General features: G+C 37.8%; 2 protein-coding genes across 2 annotated transcripts in view; one reads left to right on the top strand and one right to left on the bottom strand.

Moving 5' to 3' along the window:
* Positions 1 to 4,564, top strand: part of def8 (differentially expressed in FDCP 8 homolog) — a 219,163-nt gene extending 214,599 nt beyond the window's left edge. Inside the window, exon 14 of the transcript XR_010895482.1 lies at positions 3,122 to 4,564. The gene's annotated coding sequence lies outside the window, so the exon portion shown is untranslated. The remainder of the gene's footprint in view (positions 1 to 3,121) is intronic.
* Positions 4,565 to 7,351: 2,787 nt separating this feature from the next.
* Positions 7,352 to 21,912, bottom strand: pdcd5 (programmed cell death 5). The gene is made up of 6 exons (XM_067389852.1): positions 21,507 to 21,912; positions 20,917 to 20,960; positions 18,505 to 18,566; positions 13,337 to 13,428; positions 13,191 to 13,262; positions 7,352 to 13,087 (listed from the first exon to the last, which is right to left on the bottom strand). Exons 1-6 carry the CDS (start codon positions 21,570 to 21,572, stop codon positions 13,040 to 13,042), a joined length of 384 nt encoding a protein of 127 aa, XP_067245953.1. The 5' UTR covers positions 21,573 to 21,912; the 3' UTR covers positions 7,352 to 13,039.
* Between the last annotated feature and the right edge of the window lie 4,277 nt (positions 21,913 to 26,189).

A 26,189-nucleotide genomic window follows, 5' to 3' on the forward strand; every position in this document is an offset into this window, starting at 1 on the left:
TACGGTACGGCCTAAATCCTGACTGGAAATCCTCACAGATACTATTTCTTTCTAAAAAGGAACATAATTGTGATGAAACTCCCTTTTCTAGTATTTTTGACAGAAAAGTGAGATTTGAAATCGGCCTGTAATTGACTAATCCTCTAGGATCAAGTTGTGTTTTTTTTAATAAAAGGTTTAATAACAGCCAGCTTAAAAGTTTTTTGTACGTATCCTAGTGATAAAGATGAATTAACAATATTAAGAAGAGGATCTATGACCTCCGGAAGCATCTCTTTCAATAGCTTAGTCGGTATAGGGTCTAACATGCATGTTGTTGATTTTGATGATTTAACAAGTTTAGACAGTTCTTCCTCTCTTAAAGCAGTAAATTAATTGAATTGTTCTTCAGGGACACTACAGTGCACTGTCTGACACAATACTGTAGTAGACTGTTGCATGGTTATAATTTTTTCTCTAATATTATCAATCTTGCAAGTAAAGAAGTTCATAAAGTCATTACTGCTGTGCTCTTTGGAAACATCAGAAGTTGAAGCTTTATTTCTTGTTAATTTAGCCTCTTTGACTAAATGTAGTATACACAAGACTAGATAATGATCTGAGATGTCATCACTCTGCTGCAGAATTTCAACGGCATCAATATCGATTCCATGTGACAATATTAGATCTAAAGTATGATTATGACAATGAGTGGGTCCTGACACATGTTGTCTAACACCAATAGAGTTTAGAATGTCTGTAAATGCCAATCCCATTATTTACATGGTGTAGGACATTCAGTGTAAGCTTTTTGAAGAATACGGAATCACTGTCTGGAGGAAGCACTTGTAATGCGATCATATACATTTTATTTTTTTGATCGTTTCTCTAGATAAGACCCACATTCCTCATCTGGGATTGTTTAAAGCCCCTTGAAGCTGCACTGAAACTGTAATTTTTACCTTCAGCCATTTGAGGCCAAATTAAGTCCACTATAAGGGGAATAACCCTGGAATGTGTAGCGATTTATACAGTTATTAATCAATTTATGGGTGTGATATGAATATAATAATTCATAAAGCTTTGTGAATAATTATTATGCATATACCGACCCAAGGGGGAATTAACCATATATGGTGAATTAATTATAACAAATCATTATCAATTATATATATGATTAGTTCTGGTTTAATAGTTTAAACTGTTCATTTGTCCAGCAAATTAAGCTCCTCATAGAATATTATCAAAGGAAGGTTTTTCTCTGGCCACGAGAAGGACCTCCTATTCTAGCATCCAAACGTAAAGCAAGGATATAGGATTGAAACGTTAAAGTGACCTGGCTTTTGTTGAAATTAGCAAAAAGAACAATCGAGCATGAATAATGTGTTTAATATATGCAAACTACAACTACAGAGGTTATACGTCTAAATACAGAATATACAAATATATACAAAAGGGAACGTAGAGACAGGACAGGAAGGATGGTCAAAGAATGGCAAATTACGACAGTTAACCCCCTTGAAAGCCAGCACAGAAATCAGTTTAAACAAATTTCAGAGAAATTATAATACTTTCTTATGGTTCAAGTCGGTGTGCAGAAGAGTTTCAATGCGCCTGGTATGGTTGGTCCTTTCCGAGAGGGTTTCTCCGGCGGGGTTTTCAAACGAGGTTTAACTGACGCGTAAGATGACAATAGATGTGCAGCACTATTTGGCGGGCAAAGTTCCTTTGTTTGGTCTCCTAGCTGAATTTGCATACTTTATGACTATCAGATCGGATTTCGAGATGGAGTACTTTCTTCACAATATCTTTAAACAAATCGAACGATGCATTTGACAGCCATGTAATATACATAGATGAATGAGACATGGAAATAGCGTTAAAATGAATCAAAACTTGATATAAACAAAACATGTAGAAGCAGTTATGGTTTACAGACAAAATTCCATCATTAAAAATAACAGTAGCACAAATACAGTCTAAACACTAGGAAGCATACATGCACTTAAAATTTGACGACTACATTTTGGCACAGTCATATAGAGTAGCTGTACATACAATCTCTAAGAATGTTTGTGTGTCTGTGTGTGTGTGGGGGGGTGTGTGTGGAATGTGATCTGGCACAGTCTACAGGAGTGACCCTTTGATGTCCCAAGAGCTGGAAGTGGACATCTCTGTTTAGTTTTGGCCAGGTCGCAAAGTTGTCAAGTGGGCTCATCTTTTGCAGACCAGTCGGAGCCGAGATGAGACTTTACAACACAGTCCAGCATGCTAAAAGCGTTCTGAACATTCCAAAGTTTATTGACTCTGAACGGATCCATCCAGACGTTACAAATGTTTTCATCAAAAATCTTAATTTCTTTTTGACTACAGTGCTCTGGGCAATGTTCTTTGCCCTGGCATTCATGTGGATGTTACTTTGACATGTACTACTTACCTAAACACCTTGACAAAGGCTTTTTGCCAAAATGTTGGTGAAATAAAGTATTTGCAAGTGAGTGTGCGGTTATATCTCCTTTATACAGATCTGTTAGCTTTGACCTGCATCTCAGATGGTGTGCGTTCACGTTTAAAGTGTTTTATTAAGTGACCACATACACCCCAATGTTGTTTCCTGATGGCAGTGGTCTCTTTCAGCAGGATAATGCACACTGCGATGTTCAGTAGAATGACATAAACACAGAAGCTCTGCAACGTAAATAGCGTTATAAAGTAAATAAAGCAGAATGACAGGAGAGAGATGAATTTGCTGAATAAATGTAGTCAGTTCACATTTTAAGCAAAACAAATTCAATTGTAAAATGTAAAAACCACAGATTCAGCTCGCTCCACAAATGAAATTCTTCCTGCCATTATGAAAAGTAAAGAAAACAGTCTCTCATTCATTACCACTTTGTTCACATTGCCATATTAATTATAATTCAAATGCATTTTTTTGTTTTTTGACCACAATATTACTGTTGATTGTTGAGAGGGGCACTTTTGATTCATTTTGTAAAAGGGCAGATACTTGACCTACATTCTCATTTAGTGAGATAAGTCAACAGTCCGGTGATGTCCGAATAGTTGGGTACAAACCTCCCATAATAACCTCCACCTATAATTAATCTTACCTCCTTTTTTGGTCTTGGATATCTGGCAGGCTGCAATCGTTGCTAATTTGTGGATTCACCTCCCCATGACTCAAGTGAAGGCCCAGAAGTCGTTCTGCAAATTCAGTCTGCAACCTGGCTACCTCAGCGAGCTGACAGGGTGTGAGGTGATCTCCAGCAGGGATCTGAAGCTGAGGATTGACTCTTGGATTAGCTTCTGGTCTGAGATCATCTTGGTCTGTTGTCTGCTCTAACCTCATAATCGAGATCCCCAATCCGTTTGACCTCAAACTTGGCAAGTAATTTCAAGTTAGAAGTAAGGAGCATTACAAGCACCTTATCTCCCAGTGTAAATGCATATACATAAATGCCAGGAGATTAACCCTTGTATTATATGATGTCTGCTTTATAAATGTTATTAAAAAATAATTGAAATATATGGTTCCGATCACTCAAACCATGAGAAAGGTTCTAAATAAATTGTTAAAATAGTCCAAGTGACTTCAGCCTTAATTTTATGAAGTGATGAGAATACTTTTTGTGTGCAAAAACAAAACAAAATTAATGACTTTGTCCTTTCTGGACCTTGAAAGTGGTGGTGAAATTGCTGTCTATGGACAAGTCAGATACCTCTCGTTTTTCATCATGGTCTTACAGGTGTGTAACGACATGAGGGTGAGTTAATTAATGACACAATTTTCATTTTTGGGTGAACTAAGCCTTTAACATCCTCCTACTGATCTGCCAGTTGTGGGTCTTTCATGTGGAGAACTCTGCTCATATTTTTACATAATGATTTATTTAAAGATTAATGGTTAAACAGATCTTTATAAATGTTCACATTGTTGTTGCAGATGAAACATGACACAGATAACATTAAATATTTTTATCAGGTAAAAAATGTTGATGTGAAGAAATTTTTTTTATTAATCATAACTAACATTTCCTTTTCTTGCAGGATTAACATTTATCCCCATTTGTCCCCAACACTTGGGTCAAAAATAGTGTGTATTATAAAATAACAGATGCAGATGAGGCTGTGAGGTATTTCTACACAGTGTAGAATTTGCGTCATGTTGCAGGCCCCTTCCAGGGCCTCCATGATTCTGTACCTACAGTACAGTTTATCTGTTAGGTTGAGCTCTGTACTCCTCTCGTTTGAGGGTTGTCCTGCATAGTACTTTACTCCCTAAGCTGGTCAGTGGTTGAAGGCCTCTCTGAGGCCTCCCTATTGAGGATCAGCCCCCAGGCTGGTAACTATACTCTCCTTTTTGGGTTACTTTAGAGTGCACAGCCTCCTCAGTGCAAATAATCACGCACTGAGTAGATCCTAGGATTGAGCAGGGAGGCTTCTTTGAGGTTTATAGCTTGGGCTGTTGGCCATAGGGAATGCTGTCACTGACAGCCTATGTATGACCCGTAGAGGGAGTGGTTCTGTTCAGTTGAAGCTGCTAGTTCTAAGTTTGTCTAGCTATTTTTGGCATGCACTACCCTCAAGCATGGTGGCATGGGAATATCGTTCCCTATATGCTGTGTTTCAAACACAGTGTAGAGTTCCCTTTCAATAGGGAACGTCTCAGGTTACGTATGTAACCATGGTTCCCTGAGAACAGGGAACGAGACACTGTGTTTCCTAGTCATGCATCGAGGCTGCCTGCTGAACAGTCCCTTCAGACGATAAGGTACTGGCTGGTTCTCTAGACGCTCCTTATATACTTCCGGGTCGTGCTATGATGACGTCATAGGCTGTCGCAGGCAATAGGATTGTCGTGAGTTGATATTGCGGAGGCGTTCCCGATATGCGTGTCAATCACAGTGTCTCGTTCCCTGTTCTCAGGGAACCATGGTTACATACGTAACCTGAGACGGTTACGCACACAAGCACAGAAAGCCCATTAGGACAATCTGACTGATAGGATGAAATGTCAGGTCACTGGTATTACAGTAGCTGCTTTCTGTCTAAACCAAAAAAAAAACCCGAATGGTTCCTGCAATAATGTGTTACCCACCATATTCCTACCTAAATTAACCTCTGCACTGGACAAAATATTTAGCACTGCCTTTTATGCTTAACTTAAACAAGAAAATAATTATTCGTCCTAAAATATGAAATAAATGTCATAGAAAGCATCAAATTTAACTTTCTCATACATGTTGACACATTGTTTTATGTACACTATTTTTGTTTTTTAAAACAATTTATAAGTAAACTGTTTCTTGAAAATAATTGCTTCAATTAATGTTTTGTAAGATAGAACCTTATAATTCCGAGCAGAAAATTATTTTTGGTAAGCAAATGGGCTTCAGAAACGCGCCTAAATGCGTACACACCAAACAAATTGTCAGTAAGCCTTTTTGAAGAGTATTCACATAAACACTGTGGGTTATGTCGTAAGTAACATCACTTACCCCACATTTAACCTAGTACAGTTATGTTCAAAATAATAGCAGTGTGTTTAAAAAAGTGAGTAAAGCTCAAAATCCTTATAACCTTTATTTCAATACACACAAATCCATTGGGAACACTGCACATACTATTCTAAATCAAAAATGATCAAATTGTTATTACTTTACAGCAGCGATTGCCAAACTGGGGTACACGTACAAAATGCTGAATGTTGCTGTTCATTTAAACCGACCATATATTTTCTAACAGGCACAATGCCGTAAATACATGACTACATGAATACATAAAAACATCCGATCAAAATACCACATCTTTTGTCGTCAAATCTGACAGCGTCCATTTCCACATAAGCAGCGTACATATGGGTGCTTATACAGGTGCTGGTCATATAATTAGAATATCGTGAAAAAGTTCATTTTTTTTATTCTAAATTATTTTACTTTCATTTATACTAGATTCCCTACATGTAAAGTAAAACATTTCAAAAGTTTTTTTTTGTTTGTTTGTTTTTTTAATATATTGATTAGAGCGTACAGCTAATGGAAGTCCAAAATCCAGTATCTCAAAATATTAGAATATTTACATTTGAGTTTCATTAAATGACCATCCCTACAGTATAAATTCCAGGTATCTCTTGTTCTTTGAAACCACACTAATGGGGAAGACTGCTGACTTGGCAATGGTCCAGGAGACAATCATTGACACCCTCCACAAAGAGAGTAAGTCACAGATGGTCATTACTGAATGTGGTGGCTGTTTACAGAGTGATGTATCAAAGCATTTTAAATGCAAAGTTGACTAGAAGGAAGAAATTGGGTAGGCAAAGGTGCACAAGCAACAGGGATGACCACAAGCTTGAGAATACTGTCAAGTAAAGCCGATTCAAACACTTGGGAGAGCTTCACAATGAGTCAAATGAAGCCGGGGTCAGCGCATCAAGAGTCACCACACTCAGACATCTTCAGGAAAAGGACTACCAAGCTACTTCTGAAACAGAAACAACGTCAGAAGCATCTTACATGGGCTAAGGAGAAAAAGAACTGGATGGTGAACAGTGGTCGAAAGTCCTCTTTTCAGATAAAAGTAAATTTTGCATTTCATGTTGAAATCATGGACCCAGAGTCTGAAGGACTGGAGAGGCACAGAATCCAAGCTGCTTGAAGTCTAGTGGGAAGTTTCTGAAGTTAGTAATGATTTGGGGGGCCGTGACATCTGCTGGTGTTGGTCCATTGTGTTTTATCAAGTGCAAAGTCAATGCAGCCATCTTCCAGGAGATTTTGGAGCACTTTATGCTTTCATCTGCTGACAAGCTTTATGGAGATGCTGATTTCCTTTTCCAGCAGGACTTTAGCACCTGCCCACAGTGCAAAAACCACTTCCAAGTGGTTTGCTGACCATGATATTACTGTGTTTTATTGGCCAGCCAACATGCCTGACCCCTGAATCTATTGGATATTTTCAAGAGAAAAATGAGAAACAGTTGATCCAACAATATACAGATGATCTGAAGGCTCAATAGTGCCTCAGCAGTGCCACAGGCTGATCACTTCCATGCCACACTTCACTGATGCTGTAATTTGTGCTAGGAGCAAGTCATTTGCTGTAATATGTGCTGCCGACTATTGAGTGTACAAATGAACATACTTTAAAGAACTTGAACTTTTCTGTTTTGAAAATCCATTTTTTGATTGATCTTAGGAAATATTCTAATATTTTGAGATACTGGATTTTGGACTTTCATGAGCTGTACGCTCTAATCAAAAAAAAAAAAAAAAAAAAAACTTTTGAAATGTTTTACTTTACATGTAGGGAATCTAGAATATATGAAAGTTTCATTTTTAAAAATAATTTGCAATAAAAAATGAACTTTTTCACGATATCCTAATTATATGACCAGCACCTGTAGGTTGCCTGCAGTGTCTGCTGCCTGACATTACTAATTATAATTACTTATTACATTACTGCCATTCTCAACAATTTACTTGTAGACTAGCACTTGAACAAATAGCCTGGCAAAAAAGGTGCATAGAGATCAATTTATTGATACAAATTATTGATTATTGATAGAGATCAATTTATCTTGATACAAAACATACCTTTTGTGAGTTCTTTTTAAAGGTGATACATGAGCAAGAGTGCAAATCCAAATATCCACATGATTGCAAATGTGACATTTGATTTTACACAACAGTTCAACAAATTAAAGGGTAATATTAAGTGTTCTTCACAGTATTGTCAGTATTTGCTCTATTTTGCAATGAAATAATAGCTTCAACGAAAGCCACAGCAAAACTAAACACAGCAGTGTTTCATGGAAGAATCTGCAGCTTTGAACGAATTGTTTGTGATTCAATGATTCATTCATAATTACAGCGTCTTGTTTTGTTGAACTTGATGACTCACGCATTAAGACAGTGACTTACCACCATCTACTGGTGGTTTTAGTATTTAAAAGAATCGCTTTTCAAGATTTATCATTGCATATTTCTCTATTATTGTTCTTTAATGGAAATGGTGCAGTCAAGAGTAAGAGAGGGGGTATGCAGAAGGATGGTAAATGACTCAGGGGGTACTCCACTCTAAACTCACACTGGTTTGGGAACCACTGCTTTACAAAAAAGTGAAGAAAAAGGAATATTAGGCTGTTCAAACAATAGCAGTGTACATTTTTCAAAGTGTCAAAAAAAAAAAGTCAAACATTTAATGTATAAACTAAAAAATGCTTTTGATTTGTTGTGAATCATTGAACTAATATTTAGTTGAATATCCACGGTTTCTGAGAAAAACTTCACATCTGTGTTGCAGTGAAGTGAAGTGACATGTGGCCAAGTATGGTGACCCATACTCGGAATTTGTGCTCTGCATTTAACCCATCCAAGTGCGCGCACACACAGCAGTGAACACACGCCCCGGGAGCAGTTGGGGGTATGGTGCCTTGCTCAAGGGTCTCACCTCAGTCGTGGTATTGAGGGTGGGGAGAGCGCTGGATATTCACTCCCCTCATCAACAATCCCTGCCGGACCTGAGACTCGAACCCATGACCTTTGGGTTACAAGTCCGACTCTCTATCCATTAGGCCACGACTGCCCATGGAGTCGACCAACTTCTGGCACCTGTGTTATTCCAGACCAGGACAATCGCATTACACACCACAATACTTATGCATTTCTTGGTTTTGCCTCAGAAACAGCATTTTCGATGTCACCCCACAGGTTTTCTATTAGATTAAGTTCCGGGGATTGAGCTGGTCACTCCTTAACGTTAATCTTGTTGGTCTGGAACCTACATGCTGCTCATTTACTGGTGTGTTTGGGGTCGTTGTCTTGTTAAAACACCCATTTTAAGGGCATTTCCTCTTCGGCATGAGGCAACATGACTTCTTCAAGTATTTGTATGTACTCAAACTGATCCATGATCCCTGGAATCTGATAAATAGGCCCAACACCATAGTACGAGGAACATCCCCATATCATGATGCTTGCACCACCATGCTTCACTGTCTTCAGTGTACTGTGGCTTGAATTCAGTGTTTGGGGGTCGCCTGAAACTGTCTGCAGCCCCTAGACCCAAAAAGAATAATCTTGCTTTCATCAGTCCACAAGATATTGCATCATTTCTCTTTAGGCCAGTCAACGTGTAACCTCAAACTAACCTCTTCAGCACGTCATTTTTTCAACAATGGGACTTTGCGGGGGGTTCTTGCCGATAGCTTGGTTTCACATAGGCGTCTTCTAATTGTTATAGTACTCACAGGTAACTTTAGACTTTGTTTGATCTCCCTGGAGCAGTTCATTGGCTGAGTCTTTGCCATTTTGGCTATTCTTTGATCCATTCGAATGGTAGTTTTCCGTTTTCTTCCACGTCTTTCTGATTTTGGTTGCCATTTTAAAGCATTGGATATCATTTTAGCGGAGCAGCCTATCATTTTCTGCACTTCTTTATGTTTTCCCCTCTCTAATCAACTTTTTAATCAAAGTATGCTGCTCTTCTGAACAATGTCTGGAACAACCCATTTTAGTCAGATTTTCAGAGAGAAATGCACAGTACAACATTTGCTGCCTTCATCCTTAAATAAGGGCCATTTGTTTGACATCAGTTTTTTCACAGAATTAATTGATATTGATTAATCTCTAACTGAACTTATTTTGAACACACCCATTTCAATTAATGATTCAATTACACAATCAGCAGCATGCATGTCATGACTGTTGGGTCTGTTGGTTTTCTATTACTCTACTACACCTATTAGTAAAATATTTGCCATGTAGAAATGTAATTTCTACCAAAAACTGATTTATCTTGTTAGTGATGACTGTTATTATTTTGAAAACAACTGTATCAGTTTTTGCTGAAGTATCGATGATTGTGAAATTTCACTGATATTTAAAATTACTCGTATCGTAAGACTTTGATCATATCTCCTAATCAAGCAGCCCTACGATGGATACAGTGCATCCAGAAAGTATTCACAGCGCTTACATTTTTCCACATTTTATGTTACAGCCTTATTCCAATTAAATTCATTATTTTCCTCAAAATTCTACAAACAATACCCCATAATGTCAATGTGAAAGAAGTTTGTTTACATTTTTTGCAAATTTATTAACAATAAAAAATGGAGGGGGGTTTGCTGGAGACTGTTTCTGGATGAGAGCAGAGGATTTTTCTTGAAACCTTCCCGAACAACTTGTGGGGATGTAGGTGCTGTTTGATCATTTTTTTTTTAGGCTTTATGAGTCTCAAGACTGAGCTAATCTCTGCAATTCTCCAACTGTGATCCTTGGAGAGTCTTTGGCCACTCAAACTTTCCTCCTCACCGTGCATTAGGACGATTTAGACACACGTCTTTTTCCAGGCAGAGTGGAACTTAATTATTGCCCTGATAGTGGAAATGGGGACTTTCAATTCTTTAGCTATTTTCTTACAGCCACTTTATATTTTGTGAAGCTCAACAATCTTTTGCTGCACATCAGAACTATATTCTTTGGTTTTACTCATTGTGATGAATGATTTAAGGGAATTTGGCCTTTGTGTTTCCTCATGTTTTTACTCCTGTGGAACAGGAAGTCATGGCTGGACAATTTCATGTTCATAATCACCCTGATGTACTAAAAAAAATGGAAATATGAATGAAAATATACTTTAAAAAATTCTAGGGGTGCCAATAATTGTGGCCAACGTGTTTGAGAAAATGGGAAACAATGGTCTCTACAATTAACGCAGCTCATAATGCTTTTGAGAAATGCAGCCCTGGTCTGTAAATTGTCTCCAACATGACATCAACTGTTCGAGTTTGTGTTGGAACACATTTTATGATCATAGCAATAACAGTCAGCTAAAACGAGAACTAAAGAAAGGTCCTACGTCAGAACACAGAGTCATTATTGGCCAGCATCATGCTGCTCACGTGCACAGCATCGGCCAATACTGAGCTAGTGTTCTGACATAGAACCTGGAAGCGCTGCACGTAAACAGCATAAGAGAATGACACAGAAGGATAGAGGATATTGTTGAATAAAGTAATTTTTGTTTTGTTTTTGTGCACAAAAAGTATTCTCATCGCTTCATAAAATGAAGGCTGAACCACTGTAGTCACATGGACTGTTTAAACAATTAAAAACCAGGTGATCTACAAAATGTAGAGATGCTCAGCACAATCATGGTCTGTTAAAACAAAAAATATGATTAAAGGGGTGATGAACTGAGAAATCTAATTTTCCTTGAGCTTTTGACATAAGAGGTCATCATACTATAAGAATATCCTGTAAGTTTCAGAGCTGAAAACTTCCTTGTTAGTCCAATAAAAGCTTTTATTGACACCAGACCCAGCAATTGACAGGATTTTCAAAGTGGGGATCTATGACGTCAAAGGGCAGCAAGCACCGCCTCCGCAGAAGAAATCAACGCCTACTTCATCACTGCCTGTTTAGCCCAGCCCACCCATTTCGTATGACATGCAATAGAATAGGTAGCCTAAGTCAGTGAATCTCAACCTTTTTTGAGTAATGGACCCCTGTCATATTTGGAACCATCCTCAAGGACCCTAGAATAAAATTGGCTCATTGGTATCATTAATGTCTTTGTGACAACCAAATGCAATCAAGTGTAATTTACGTTAGTTGACTTGTCCAATATTCAGTCATATCATCAGTTATACATATATTATCTTATTTTATGGGAACATGTCGAATGTCAAAATATACAAAAATTCATATTCAGATATGAACCCCCTGGCATTATGTCAAGGACCACTAGGGGTCCATGGACCCCTGGTTGAGAAACACTGGCCTAAGTAACATAGGCCTACATGCCGTGGTGCTTTGCAGATTGAGCTACCAAGCAATAAACATGCTGTTGAGGATTACAAAATATTGTGCAGTGCCTGGACTCGACAGTAATGCAACATGTAAGTAACTTTGTTCATTCTGCCTGATCTGATATGTAATGATTCAGGCTACAGTCATATGTTCATCTGTGTGTCAGTATATAAAACCCGTGACTAAACGTGAAAATAATCTGTAATTTAACAGTGATTAAATTATACAAATAAAGCGATCAAAGAAAGCTCCCTTTGCAATCTTTGGAGTAGCACACGCTGGAGCCGTCAAACAACGCAAGTTTATCAAGACTGGCTTGCGCAAAACTCCCATTTTATTCTATGAATCTCTTAGTTACATCGCGTTTGCACTGTTAGTGAAGATGAAAGTATTTGTTATTGTACAGAAATTAAGTACAGATCACTGCTTTCATGTGCTCAACATGTCTGTGATCAGCTACACAGTGTTCATCTCTGCAAACTTTCATGCCACGATCTAAATATAATGCCATAGATCTAAATGTAATGCAACACTTTCCACGATTAGTTAACCTTGAGAGCTGTAATGGTAAAAACATGCTAAAAGAGAGAGTAATACTTGGCTATTTCAAATGGAAAGATGTCAGCCAATCACAGCAGTAGGCGTTTACACTGATGTCTCACAGCAGACACGCCCCTTCAAACAGAGCATTCAAACCAGAGGGATAAAATCAAGATAGGAAAAATGCCTTTTATTTATAAATTATGACAATTTTGGATGTAAAAAGCATACTAACATAAGTGCACCCCAGGAAACATTATAAAACAAAACAATGCAGTTCATGACCCCTTTAACCTTAAAGAGATACCTTTTATCATGTGAAGCTTTGTTGGGCCTTGTGAGACAAGCAATGCAACTGATGTAATAAGAATTTATCAAAATTTTGTTTAAGGCTTTTATTATGTAAACAGTTGCACAAAAGTCCACAATCAAAGATGAGGCCAGTTCCAATTTTTGCAAATAACAATAGATCAGAAATGTCCACTGTATTCTCAAAAAAAAAAAAAAAAAAAAAAAAACTAACAGAAACAGTATTTAGATGAAGAGTTCTTGTATCACCACAGATCAAAGTTCTTTGGCTGTGATTGTGTATTGGGCAGGACAAATGATCTGTCAGTCACTGGTCTGACTGCTGACCAGGGCATGACTGAGTACCAAAAGTACTGTGAGTACAGAAAGCCCAGTTGATTTATGACACCTGCATATTAGTCATCATCCTCTTCATCGGAGTCCATTACACGACGTCGGTTAAACTGGGAACAAAACAGAGACATTCACTGAACTTATGTTTACTCGTAGATTTATGGTGCTTTTACAATCTCATGAACAGATTTTTAATTATACCAAAGTACTTACCTTTACAGTCGTTTTCTTCTCTGTTTGTTGACTGACTTTCTCCAGGATCTCAATTAATCCAGCCTCTGTAATCTAAACATACAACACCTGATGCTATAAAATGTACATTCTAAAACACATTAATGATGCTTCATCTGCCATCTTACTTTTCCTCCAAGTTGTCCAAAGCGAGCCATCTGAATCAGGTAATTTTCCACAGCTTTCGCTTTATCTGGCTTTACAAGAGCCAAATTACTCACTAAAGAAAAAGCAGCAGGATCATCATAAATATCTAAAGGGTTCACATAAAAAAATTTAAGTTCTTTACTCACCCCTATGTTTTTTCCAAACCCATAAGACATTTGTTCATCTTCAGAACGCAAATCAATGCACATGCATAAAGCACTTCAAAAATAGTAAATTGAAGCTGAAAAATGCGTGAATAAAAGCTAACTAAACCCAACTAAAATATGTTCATCATATGAAGTGTGTAGGGTTGATGGTAGGGCTGTTTATAGCCAAGAATCTGGCGATGCGATACGCATTACGATACAGGGATTACAACAGGATATGAACAGGAGCAAAAACTATTTTATTTGATCAAAACAGTGGGATCTCCATTTGCTTAGACTGCACAAAATCGTGATTATATAAGTAAAGGGAAAATAGTAAAGCGCTTGCAGGATTCTTTAGGTGTGCAGACATAGGGCTGCACAATATATCGTTTTAGCACCATTATATCGCGATGTGCGCATTCACGAGTCACATCACAGGATGTACGATGTAGCATAGGGATTGTAGATGATCCGTGATCCATATGTGCCAGCTGCCCCCTGGTTTGGAATTCACAGATTAATTCCAAAGTTTTAACCATCATAGAGTGACAGTTTATCATTTGCATGTGTTTTTAAGTCCTGTCAGTTTAAACATTAAGTGCAAAAAGACTGGAACTTGTGCGCTGTTTTGTGTGTCTGCACACAGAGCTGCGCAGACAGCATGTGATGTTTGTGAACACTGAATTCCCTTCTCTTTCGCTTGAACAGACATGTGCATACAAAAGTCAAAATGCCCATCTCAGTGAGTTGTCGTAAATGCAGTTTCATCTCTGCAAACTTTCATGCCACGATCTAAATATAATGCCATAGATCTAAATGTAATGCAACACTTTTCACAATTAGTTAACCTTGAGAGCTGTAATGGTAAAACATGCTAAAAGAGAGAGTAATACTTGGCTATTTCAAATGGAAAGATGTCAGCCAATCACAGCAGTGTGTGTTTACACTGATGTCTCACAGCAGACACGCCCCTTTAAACAGAGCATTCAAACCAGAGGGCTAAAATCAAGGTAGGAAAAATGCCTTTTATTTATAAATTATGACAATTTTGGATGTAAAAAGCATACTAACATTATAAGTGCACCCCAGGAAACATTATAAAACAAAACAATGCAGCTCATGACTCCTTTAACGTTAACTAACTCCTTTTATCATGTGAAGCTTCGTTGGGCCTTGTGAGACAAGCAATGCAACTGATGTAATAAAAGCCTTAAACAAAATTTTGATAAATTCTTATTACGTAAACAGTTGCACATATATGTATCCTCAAAAAAAGTCCACAATCAAAGATATGAGGCCAGTTCCAATTTGCCCAAAATGCCCATCTCAATGAGTTTTGTCATAAATGCAGTCGGTTATGAGAAAATTGATGTGTGTCATTACTGGTATTGGATATGTGCATTCTTCTTAAAGTGACAGCAGCCCAATAAACCCGCAGCTATGTGTGTCACCAAAGTTAAACAAACAACAAAAGGGAAAATCACTTTTGTAGCTTCAACAAAGATAAACTGTATTAATTATATGAATTATATTTAATTTATACAGTGAATACTATGCAGTGTTATTTTACATAAAATTATTCAATGTCTGTACCCGAATAGTTAATTTACCTGAAAACAAAGCTGCTTATTCCATCTTTGTTCTATTGTATTTATCTATGCTTGTAATTTGTTTATTATCTACGCAGATGCACTACCATACAAAATTACCCCAATCATACTAGAATGATTATTTACAAATAGAGCTATTTAAATCCTCAGGTGAATGTTTTTCATTTCGCAATATATATCGCATAAAAACAAAATATCGCAGTGTCAGTTTTTTCCAATATTGTGCAGCCATAATATATAGAGATGTCACGATACCAAAACTCTAGTAGTCGGTACTGATACCACCAAAAGTACACGAGACTTGATACCAAAGTCGATACCATGGTTAAAAAAAAAAAAAGAAGAAAAGAACAATAATACTTAAACACTTAAGTATTCACTTATTTGAATGCTACCGTTAGACCTACCTGAAAAAAAAAAAATAAAATTTATATATAATTGTTTAATTTGTATCTTTATTCTATTGTATTTATTTATGGTACTGCTTCTGTGTTTTATTACTGACTATTGCAACAAATGACCTCATAAAAACAATTTTTGCTCACTCAGTGTATTTTTAGTGAGATAATTGTAATTTCTTTTTCAAAAATGCATTAAACAGAAGCACTGAACTGTGTACGAGACTGACAGGGTGGAGTAGAAATTGTTGAATAAAGTTATTTTTGTTTTTCTGCACAAAAAGTATTCTCGTCGCTTAACCTTCTCTCGATACTCGACTACTTCAGAGAACTGTTATATTCATAATAAATAAAATTTCCTTCCATTTAACTTTATTAGTTATATTGTTTATATTCGATTCCCTGGTAGTTTTGCCATTCAATTTTATGGGGCTTGTTTAGGTTTTTTGTGATACCTGGCAACCTTCACCTGGCGCTTTAATGAAGGTTAGAGTTTCAAGAAGAGTGCAGAAGAGCAATAGCTACTGTTAGTGCCAATCATTTGAGACTTATTTAATAAAGTAATTTAAATTATACGCACCTTGTAGGAGCGTTATTTTACTCCAGCCCGCTGCTGCTCAGCCCTTCATATTCGCCTCTTCAGCTTGAGCGGCGTAATTTTGCATCTTTAAACTGTGATCAGTTTATGTTAGCGTCAAGTTGATTTTTATAATCAAATTAAGCGATTATCAGCTGGATCCGATCAGTGGACGATCGTTTGGGGTTAGAATTTTATATTATATATATTATATATGTGCTGTTGGATTCTCAATATTTAGCACTTTAGCTTCAGATACAGGAAATGTTTATTTGCTTATTTCAATGTGCCTTTTGTCTGTAAAATGTACCTGTACATGACAAGATCACAAGAAAAGCTTGTAACTAAACTTTAAGGCTATTTTTAGTTATGTGTGACTTTCACCTCTTTTGACCCAATAACATCACATTCATTTTTAGAAAATTGATTTTGTCTATACTTTTGCCTGTTCTCGGACTCTTCTCCTTTGTCTCCTGCATCTCATCTCGCAACACATCTTTTTAAGGTAATTACCTGCTTTTCTACTTTAGTTAGCAAAGCTCTTTCTAATACTCTTTTCTAATGTTTTTTTTTCCCTATTCTACCAAAATGCTCTTAATAAATGCTTAAAACAACACTTGTAGCATCTTTCTTAAATGATCTGAACTCAATTACAGTAACAGTTGTATTGTCTTTCTTTATAAACATTCTTAAAAGCTTTTAAAGCAAAATGTGTTGTCTTTTCGTAACTGACATTCTTAATAAATGCTTTTATAAAGCCCAGTTGTTTTATCTCTTAAAAAACAATTAACTCATATTATAAATCACATATCTTAGTTGTATTGTTTTTCTTAAGGAACAATTAACTCATATCTTATAAACAGAACAGGTATACTTGTTACAGGATAACTGCATATTTTCCACAACAATATATATACGGATGGATGGATGGATGGATGTTCTCGTCGCTCCATAAAATTAATGTTGAACCACTGCAGACACATCGACTATTTAAACGATGTCTTTAGTACCTTTCTGGACCTTGAAAGTGGTGATTAAATTGCTGCCTATGGACGAGTCAGATACCTCTTGGATTTCATCCAAAATATCTCAATTTGTGTTCTGAAGATGAACGAAGGTCTTACGGGTGTAAAACGCCTTCACACTAAAGTTTGAGGTACATCAAATACAGGTATGCTGCGCATCCATTGAGCTGAACTGAAATAGTACAGATCACATGACGGAGAGCAAAACTCTCAAGCCCTTAGTGTTCAGCGAGTGAAAATATATCTATGCTTCAGTTATATTTAGACTAACACGCAAGTAAAATCTAAGAATTTATTAGCCAATGGAGAATGATAGACATTATTTAGTCACCCAGAGTGAAGATTTAGTCACATATGCGAGTGATTTACTCACATTGTAGAGGGATGTAAAGGAATATATTCATAAGGATATATTCATAATAATAAAACAACGTTTTTTCTTACATCGAGAGTTAAACAGTAATGCGTTAGACTTGTATAGCTGAGATGCCAGTGTAAGCGGCAGTAACCAACTAGTCAGGATCACAGTCATTTGACCACATTTTTGGGATAAAGCGTCCCAAAAGGTCAGTCATGAAAAAGAATAGATCCATAAGAATAGTTTCACAATAATAATAATAAGATAAAAAACTGAACTTCTCAAAACAGTGTAGAGTCGTAGAGGACGCGTCAAACTGGATGCTTAATAGCAGCTGGCTGGACCAAAGCAGCCATAAGTCAGCAGTTGGGATAGAGAATATTTGTCTGCTTTAATTGCAACAAAATCCTCAAAAACATAAAAGAACATAATCACGGGAACAGATGCACAACAATACATAAATGTAATTTGCTGGAGCAAGAGAGGAAGAAGCGCAAAACAAAATCTGCCAAAAATCAATGGTTGCTGAAACTTGCCGGGGTGGACTGCCAGCCACTGGCAGGTCAGTTAGTGATTGAACCCCTACTGATGCACCCTTGTACTTCTCCATGTCACAGTTTATGTGACATTATGTTATCTGAGATTTTATCTGAGACAACACTGCCACCTAGTGGTCAAGTTTAAACAAAACACAAAGTAACTGGCACGGATCTTGGATGTAAACAAATCAATAAATAAATGTCAATACAGTATCGTAAAACATAATATCGCAATATGCATGTGTATCGATATTTTCTTTGTCTTGATGTATTTTCTTATGTCTTATTCAATGAATGGGCAAAAATGGTTAAAGAATATTACAAATAACTTTTTTTTTTTCCAAGGATGAACAAAAGCCTTTTCAGTTTGAAACAACAGCAGAAAATGAAATTACTTCTAAGAATAGAGAAAGTATATTCGAAGATGAATATAAATACATGCTTGCATGACAATACAAGGGATAGCTTGTCAAAAGTTTTTAAATGGACTTACATCTGGCACGGGCAGACTGATCTAAGAGTTGAGCCAATATAGAGTTCCTCATCTCAGTCTCTCTATGAAAGACACAATGACAATAAAACTGCTCAAACAATAAGTCTAAACAAGAAATAGGCAGAATTAAGTACACAAAATGTTGTTAACTAAATGCTGCTTTTTACAGGGCATTATACCATGGTCTTTCTGAATACTCAATTTTGATTGGCTGGAAGGTGTGCAATAAAACAGTTTAATGCACAGGTAGTTCAAAGTCAGTTTAATCACCGCTCTATATTAGTGTGCGGTTTTCATTGAAGCACGCACACACATACATCACTCGCACAGAGATTGGAGATCCAGCTGTGCACCCAGACATTCAGGAGCACAGAAACTTATCAATGCTGCCCCGCAACTTTTATTAACAAAACAGCTTCACTACATTATATTTCACAGCAACTGGGGGTACACGTCGCCGGTTAATTAAACTCACAGCTTCGTTGTAAATAGAGAGAGACGCTGAACAGACACAGGTAATTCTTACATGCATCATTATCTCTCTCTCAATAAATTCAAATAAATGCTGTAATTCATTCATCCAAATAAATGTAATCTTACACAATATTTTCAATACTTATCTGATTCAAAGCAGGCAGAATGGCATATCTATGCATGGGCCGGTTACCAGTTCCAAGGTATACCGTGGTATGAAAAAGTAGTAAACAGTACTAAATAAACTGCAAAATGTTACCTTTTCTAATGCATTTATTTCAAACACTTCTGACAGCACTGCACAAGCTCACGCCGCCATCTGTGGGACAGTTAGCCAGGGTTCAAAGCACCAAATTTGAGTAAAAATCTGCGCTGAAACAGTGTTATTCACCACCAGTTGCCCAGTAGCTTTTTTTTTTTATAAATTGACAATGCATAGATGTGAGAATTTTATATGGCTTAGTATGATCATCAAATTGCAACGGATGTAATGGAATTATATAAATATAGTCTGACGCACTGCATAGAGTAAGACAGCTTTCAGCTTCGATTCACAGTAAATGCTTATCTGCTTGTGTGTTTGAGTCGCGTATAATTTGCATTTGGGAATGCAACGTGCACCATCTATAGTGAGAATCGTTTATAAATCTGTTGTCAACAAAGACAAATTTATTTTATATTATTATTTTATCAGAAGAAATTTGTATATTAATGTAATATTAAAATAAATGGATTATAAATACTCAGGTTTTTAATTTATTTTACAGTACAATATTAAGATATGCCTTTATTAATTTAATTTAAAACATATAATAATAATTGTGGGGGTGGGGTTAGATAGAGTCCGGTTTCCCTTCTTTTTTGTCTTTAGCTGATCACATGCTTGGCTCACTTAAGTGACTTTTCTTTTTTTTTTTTTAAGAAAATAAATTATGTTCTATTCATTTTGCTACAGATTTAGTTAGATTTAATTAAGATTTAGATTTAATTAAGAATTCAACTTTTTTATTATTTAACCTGACATGTTTACTACGGTTCCAAATATTCTATATTGCTTAATAACAAAATATAGCATTCAACTGAAAAAAAGTTTAACGCTATATTTAAAAACAACACATTTTAGAGCTGCAATTGCAATACAGTGAAACCGTAATTTTATTTTTTGCTTAAGGTTATCATGCCATCAAAATCTCATACCGGCCCAAGCCTAGCTATATATAATGAACAATAACTGATGAAAATAATTGTCTTTTTTATCGTTCCTGTCAAATATTGCACTGCAAACAATAACAGCTTTAAGTAGTCAATGCTGGCAAATGACCATGGTATAAGAGGGATAATCAACGTCTAGCTGTGCATTAAACCAGTGCTTCTCAACTGGTGGGTCATGACCCAAAAGTGATTCACAAGACAGTTTTTAGTGGGTCGGAGTGTGCGGTTAAAGAAACAACAAACTTTTGATGCGAGACTTTTATTTTGGAAGATGTGCATGAAATCTGTTGACACTTCTTGTTTGGGACTGCTATTTAATAAAAATAATCTTAAAAAATAAAAGCGACCTTACCTTATACTGCATATTCATCAGTGTTAGTGATATTCTCATAGTTTATGTGTATGTTAAGTAAAGTGGGACTAAAGTTATAGGCTAATTATATACAGCATTAAACGATTTGAATGTGCTCCGCTTCTCATCAGGTAGTTCTTAGCCACCATGTCGTGCATTAAAATCGTAAAATGCACCGCTAGCCTAAATTAAATTTTATTAAAAAGGTTATAAATTTAACTATATAAACAGATTTAAGAGACCTTCTGACCTTGAGTAATAGTAATGTAAAAATCCTGAATGCTGCTTTTTTTTTTTACTTTTTTTCCTCAAAGGCCAATAACTTAACACAGTAATACAATTTAATTTGCAACACAGAAACTTGTTTGTTGTACCTCTGTTTGGCCTCCTGCTGCCCCTGCTGGTCATTGGAATGGTCCTAAAAAGGGATATGCAAAATTCACACATATCTTTCATCATTTTATTCCAGTTAGAACTTTTAATCTAAATGAAACCTATGAATTAAAAAAAAAACATAAGGAATTTGACTCAATCGTCCATGTATGCTAGGGACTGACTATTGAACTTAAGGTTTTGAAGATATTTGAAAGGTGTTATTGTTGCTTCTGGTTATTATTTTCTAAAGTTTATTCCTTAATGCAGAAATGCAGTTTGGCGTCTTTTACTTCTAAATTAACGCCTGTTTAGGATTAATTAGGATTAAGACTGGCTGTCGCTTGATGCCTAGTAATTTAGCCACTGCTAGCTAGCTTCCGTTTACTCTACAAACATATACTGAAATCAATAAATAAAAATAACTCTTGGTAACCTTATGTTCAGTATGAAGCTCTGAAACTCATGAATCCATCAATAAATGCTAATGACGTAGACAGATTTGACTCATATTCAAGGGCCTGACATGTGCGGTTCAATTTACAGCTATAAAAAGCGATATTTTGGACGTTTCTTTCTCCGTTTCTCTTACCCCATGTTTCGCCTGCAGTTCGGCCACACGTTGCCGTCTAATGGCTTCCAATTCTTCATCAGCCATGGATTTAAAATACACAGCGAGCTTTACTGAGAGAAATATGACACGATTCGTGCGTGTTATGCTTTCGGACGGAGAGAGAGCAAATGAAGCTACGTTGGTTCCAGGTTGTATTAATCACAACCAGAGCGATCGAACTTCACCGATCCATTCAGAGCGGCAGTTTATTAGCAGTTAGCACTTATGATGCTCGGATTGTATCACTCCTTTACCCTATGGCGCGTACTCCGTGCTTAAATCAAGCGTCCGAACATCAAACAGAAAGTATATCCAAACGTCTTCTTGTACTTTGAGGAGTATAAGGTCTCTGCCGTACAAAATTGGGCGTTTCTGTATTTGTGGGTGTTTTCAAACTGGTGGGTGTTTATATATCATGCAATGAAGATAATTTAAGCACGGACCATAGACCCCACCCCTAAACCCTACCCACACTCTGACGTGGGCAAATCAGGTATTTTTATTTATTTTATTTTTAATGCCAATTTTAATCTATATGGATTTAAAATACACAGCGAGCTTTACTGAGAGAAATATGACACGATTCGTGCGACACCAATATATATATATATATATATATATATATATATATATAAATATATATATATATATATATATATATATATATATATATATATATATATATATATATATATATATATATATATTTATATAACATATATATATATATAAGCTGGGCCGTACGCAGGGTTTCACAATTATCGAGGTCAGATGTAGTTTGCTAGGGGGGTACGGGGGCATGCTCCCCGAGAAAATTTAGATTTCCTGGTACATATGTGCATTTTTAAGACGTTTTAAGGCCAACAAATTGGATAACAGCTTTAAAACAATGTCAACAAATACATGCACAATTTTGAGGCAGCTTTAAAGCTGCAGTAGGTAACTTTTGTAAAAATGTATTTTTTACGTTAATCCTGTCATTATGTCCTGACCATAGACATCATATAGGTAGACGCCCTATCGAACGCTACTGCCTATAGAGCTTGGCAAACTACGTCACTGCGCGTTGCATTCTGGGTAGTCGCCGCCATGTTTTATGTCACGCTCAGGCGTACAATTAAAATAAATACAAATTACCAGATGAAAAAACGACTTTATTTACGTAATTTTTTTAAAGAGCTGCTTGTACTTGCTGAAAATAAATGGACTAATATTTGAATCTCTGTGTTCATTCGATTGCTCAGTCGTGTGGCCAGGACACGATATACACATGCATAGAAATCATACTGACGCCTTCTATCGGACCACACACAGGACAAAAGAGATTTCTCTATTTCAGTTTTTAATAACTAAGTGGCACCGATATATCTGCCAGATAAAATAATAAACACAATATAGATTGATCTCAGCCAGCATATCATTATATCGCCCTGATTTCTTCATCTTAAAGCATTAAGGGATAACATAACAGCATGATTCTCTGTAATGCAGCTCTGAAATTAATTATCTTGTGGAATCGCTACACCAAGTAAGTTTTACTGGACCTAAATGGAATAAATACATGATTTCTTACCGAGAGAAGCTGAACAATGAATCAGAGGTGTTGATCGCAACGAGCTATATCACAATAACATTTCTAAACGCGTTTTCGTACATTATTCATGGTGTGAGCACGTACATATTCAAACGGATCAGAAGTTATTAATCTGTAATCAATACAAACGACAATGCCAAATTTTGATCAAATTATTTTGAGTTTCACTTTCACCATTGTGTTTCTAAGTCGGAAGGCAGAAAATGAGGGACATTATAACATGCTTAACGTGAAAAAGCTTAACGTGGCTTAATTTACTAATGCTAATGCCTTATTAGTTTGGTGTTTACTACAGAAAAGCAGATAAGCCCAGAATATGAACGCAACACATTTAACACATACGCATTTTCCTCCCATAAAGAAAACGCTTAATGGACAGTGACTTAACGTGTAATAAGACGGGTTCTGTTCATATTCTTATTGGCTTTGCTGTAACTGTTACATACAGTTTCTATGGGAGGAAAACGTTTAACGTGAAATTAAACGCGTTGCGTTCAAATTCTGGGCTATTTAATTACATTACGCCAGCATTACGCCACGTTAAACTTTTTTAGAATGTCCCGAAAATGGGACAAAATGGCGCTCCATTTCACATTCGTTTCCCACGCTGGTCAGTATATGCATATAGTTCATACCACAGCCAGCGTTCACCATTCTAATATGTTTTTACCTGTATAATATAAATTTTAACATCTTCCTCCACTATTTCCCAGTCTCTACTGTACTGTCCGTGACCTAATGTCCCAGAATGCAATGCGCTGCTGACGTCACGTTCCCAGACTCGAGTGCCCCAGGGATGACGCATTTTTGTAGGCAAAACCCGGAAGCGAGTTAGCATTTTAGGACTTCCGGTTCCAATGCGTAAAGTCTATGGGTTTTTTGAATGGGTTTTTGCTAAATCGCCTGAAATAAGGTCTGTGGTAAACAAAGCCTCTAAATACTTTCACGTTTTGATCTATGACATAAAACACACCAGTTATAACCCACTTGTGATTTTTTAAACTTTTACTATTTCTTAAATTTGGCGGTTGCTAACAAATTGCTAAAAGGTACTTCCTTTGGCTGGGACTTTAGACGTCATCATGACAAACAGGACATTTGGACAGCATTTCTCATGAAAAAGTGGATAGTATTCATACACTGCGCATATAAAATCAGTGAGCATGTTTTTAAATAGAGTTGTTTTCTAAATAAAGTTTGAGGACGCTTGGTGGTGACAACGTTGATCCGCGACCATGGTGTGCTGTAGTCCGTTTATAGCCTACTGTTAGCCTTTTATATCTGACGACTTTATTTAGGCTTCAAAATCTATAAATGTGTTAACTTGTAAAGATTATCTTGATAGACAAAACATGTAAGTGTCATAACCCTTTGTTAAACAGAGCTTATTTTCTGCGATTTTCCAAAAGTCTATGGGAAAAATGAATAGGCTTTCAGTCGAGGGAACCCGTGCGCTGCTAACTTCCTGGTTGGCTAAAAACGCGTCATCCCTGGGGCACTCTATTGGCCCTTTTTAGGGGGGCTTCAGCCCCCTAAACTTCTGCCCAGCCCCCTAAAAAAAATATTTGATTAATAAATTTTTGATCGCTTCAGTCCCCTTTAAAAAAACTCATTTGAAACGGCGGCAAGCTGCGTCAAGTTTCGGCTTCTCCCCTTATCTGAGTCTGCTTGGATTTAGCGCATTTTTCAATCTGCAGGGGCACCGAGCAGAGCGAACATCAGAGAGCACAAGGTGTGTGTCGTGTGTGCGTGCATTTATTGATAGATTGCTAATGCTATGATATTACATCTGCATCGGTGCAGTTCTTTGTCATAAATGCATTGCAGTTTACATAATGTAATGTTACTGGAGCATTGGGTGCACACGGGACGGCTCGGTTTCTCATCCAATACAAATACGTTTCCCTTTCGATACTTCACTCGTGCTGCGTATGGGGAAAGGTCTCCCTTTTTCCCCGCTGCTGAAGCCTTTTTCAATAACGCAGTGTAACTGCACCGTCATTGGCTCACTCATAGACAAGTTGTTGAACCAATGGCGGCGCGGCATAGCTGCGCGGCCTATGGCGACAAAGCGCGCGAATGTTCCCGCCGAAATGGGCGGGGTTAAGGCGGGCGTTTCGCCATAGGACTTCAGTGTTTTCTCCTTCAGCGACGACCTCTACTTCTCTTCGCTGATCTCCGCCTGAAGCCGAAGAAGCTCGCCGCCTTCCTGCTCTCGCCGCCGTCTGAAGAGGCTCCCGCAGCGGACTCGCCTGGACTCGCCGGTTGAGGACAGCGCCGGCGCCCTCGCAGACTGCAGCTTCCAGCGTCGTCGCCGAGTCGCCGCCTCCCGCTTCCCGCTCCCGGCCGCTTCCTGTGCGTCCCCTGCCGCCATCCGGCGCGCCGCCTGAGAGCTTCACCCGCGGCTTAACGCCGCTCTAAAAGAGCGATTTCAGCGGTTTTAACCGCTTCCAGAGCTTCCGCGGCCCTCGCCGCTCTAAAAGAGCCACCCAATTGCCGTTTTCACAGCAGCGGCATCTTACGATGCCCCGCCACTCATGTGGTACGTGCAGGGCCCCCCTGCACGACGACGATGGACACAGCGAGTGTGTCGCCTGCCTGGGCAAGCCCCATGCGGACGGCGTGCTCGCTGGAGACTCATGCCCGCACTGCGAGTGCATGAGTCTCGCTAGGAAGAGACAGCGGGGTAGAGCGACTCAGCGTCCGGAGTTGAGCGAGCTCACGCCGGCCCAGCCCCCGCGTGCCTCGCCCTCTCCTCCTAGGGAACTCTCTCCCGTTCTGTTCTCCCGCCCTGAGCAGCGTCCCTCCGCGGAAGCAAGTGACCTCGTCTCATTCGGGGGAACGGACGACGAACAAGAAGTCGTGGCGCGCTCCTTACTCCGCCCGCCTACACAACGCACCGCTCCGCCCTCACCGCCGTCGACGGCGCCGAGCAGAAGGGATACGAGCATCTGCCACCCCTAGACGAAGCGGTGGCTGCTCACCTCTGTCCTCCCGCGGCTGTGGGTTGGAAAACGAAGAGGGCCCTTCCTTCCAAGCCCTGTCGCACCACTTCTACACTGGCTGGA

Source organism: Chanodichthys erythropterus, chromosome 7 (genome assembly GCF_024489055.1).
Source record: "Chanodichthys erythropterus isolate Z2021 chromosome 7, ASM2448905v1, whole genome shotgun sequence".
In the NCBI taxonomy this organism is placed as follows: Eukaryota; Metazoa; Chordata; class Actinopteri; order Cypriniformes; family Xenocyprididae; genus Chanodichthys; species Chanodichthys erythropterus.

Excerpts from the sequence above, each read along its gene's own strand:
- pdcd5 (XM_067389852.1), bottom strand. The coding sequence starts at position 21,572 with ATGGCTGATGAAGAATTGGAAGCCATTAGACGGCAACGTGTGGCCGAA. Across the intron at positions 20,961-21,506 it reads AACTGCAGGCGAAACATGGG|GACCATTCCAATGACCAGCA; the intron begins GTAAGAGAAACG and ends ATCCCTTTTTAG. Across the intron at positions 18,567-20,916 it reads CAGCAGGAGGCCAAACAGAG|AGAGACTGAGATGAGGAACT; the intron begins GTACAACAAACA and ends TGTCTTTCATAG.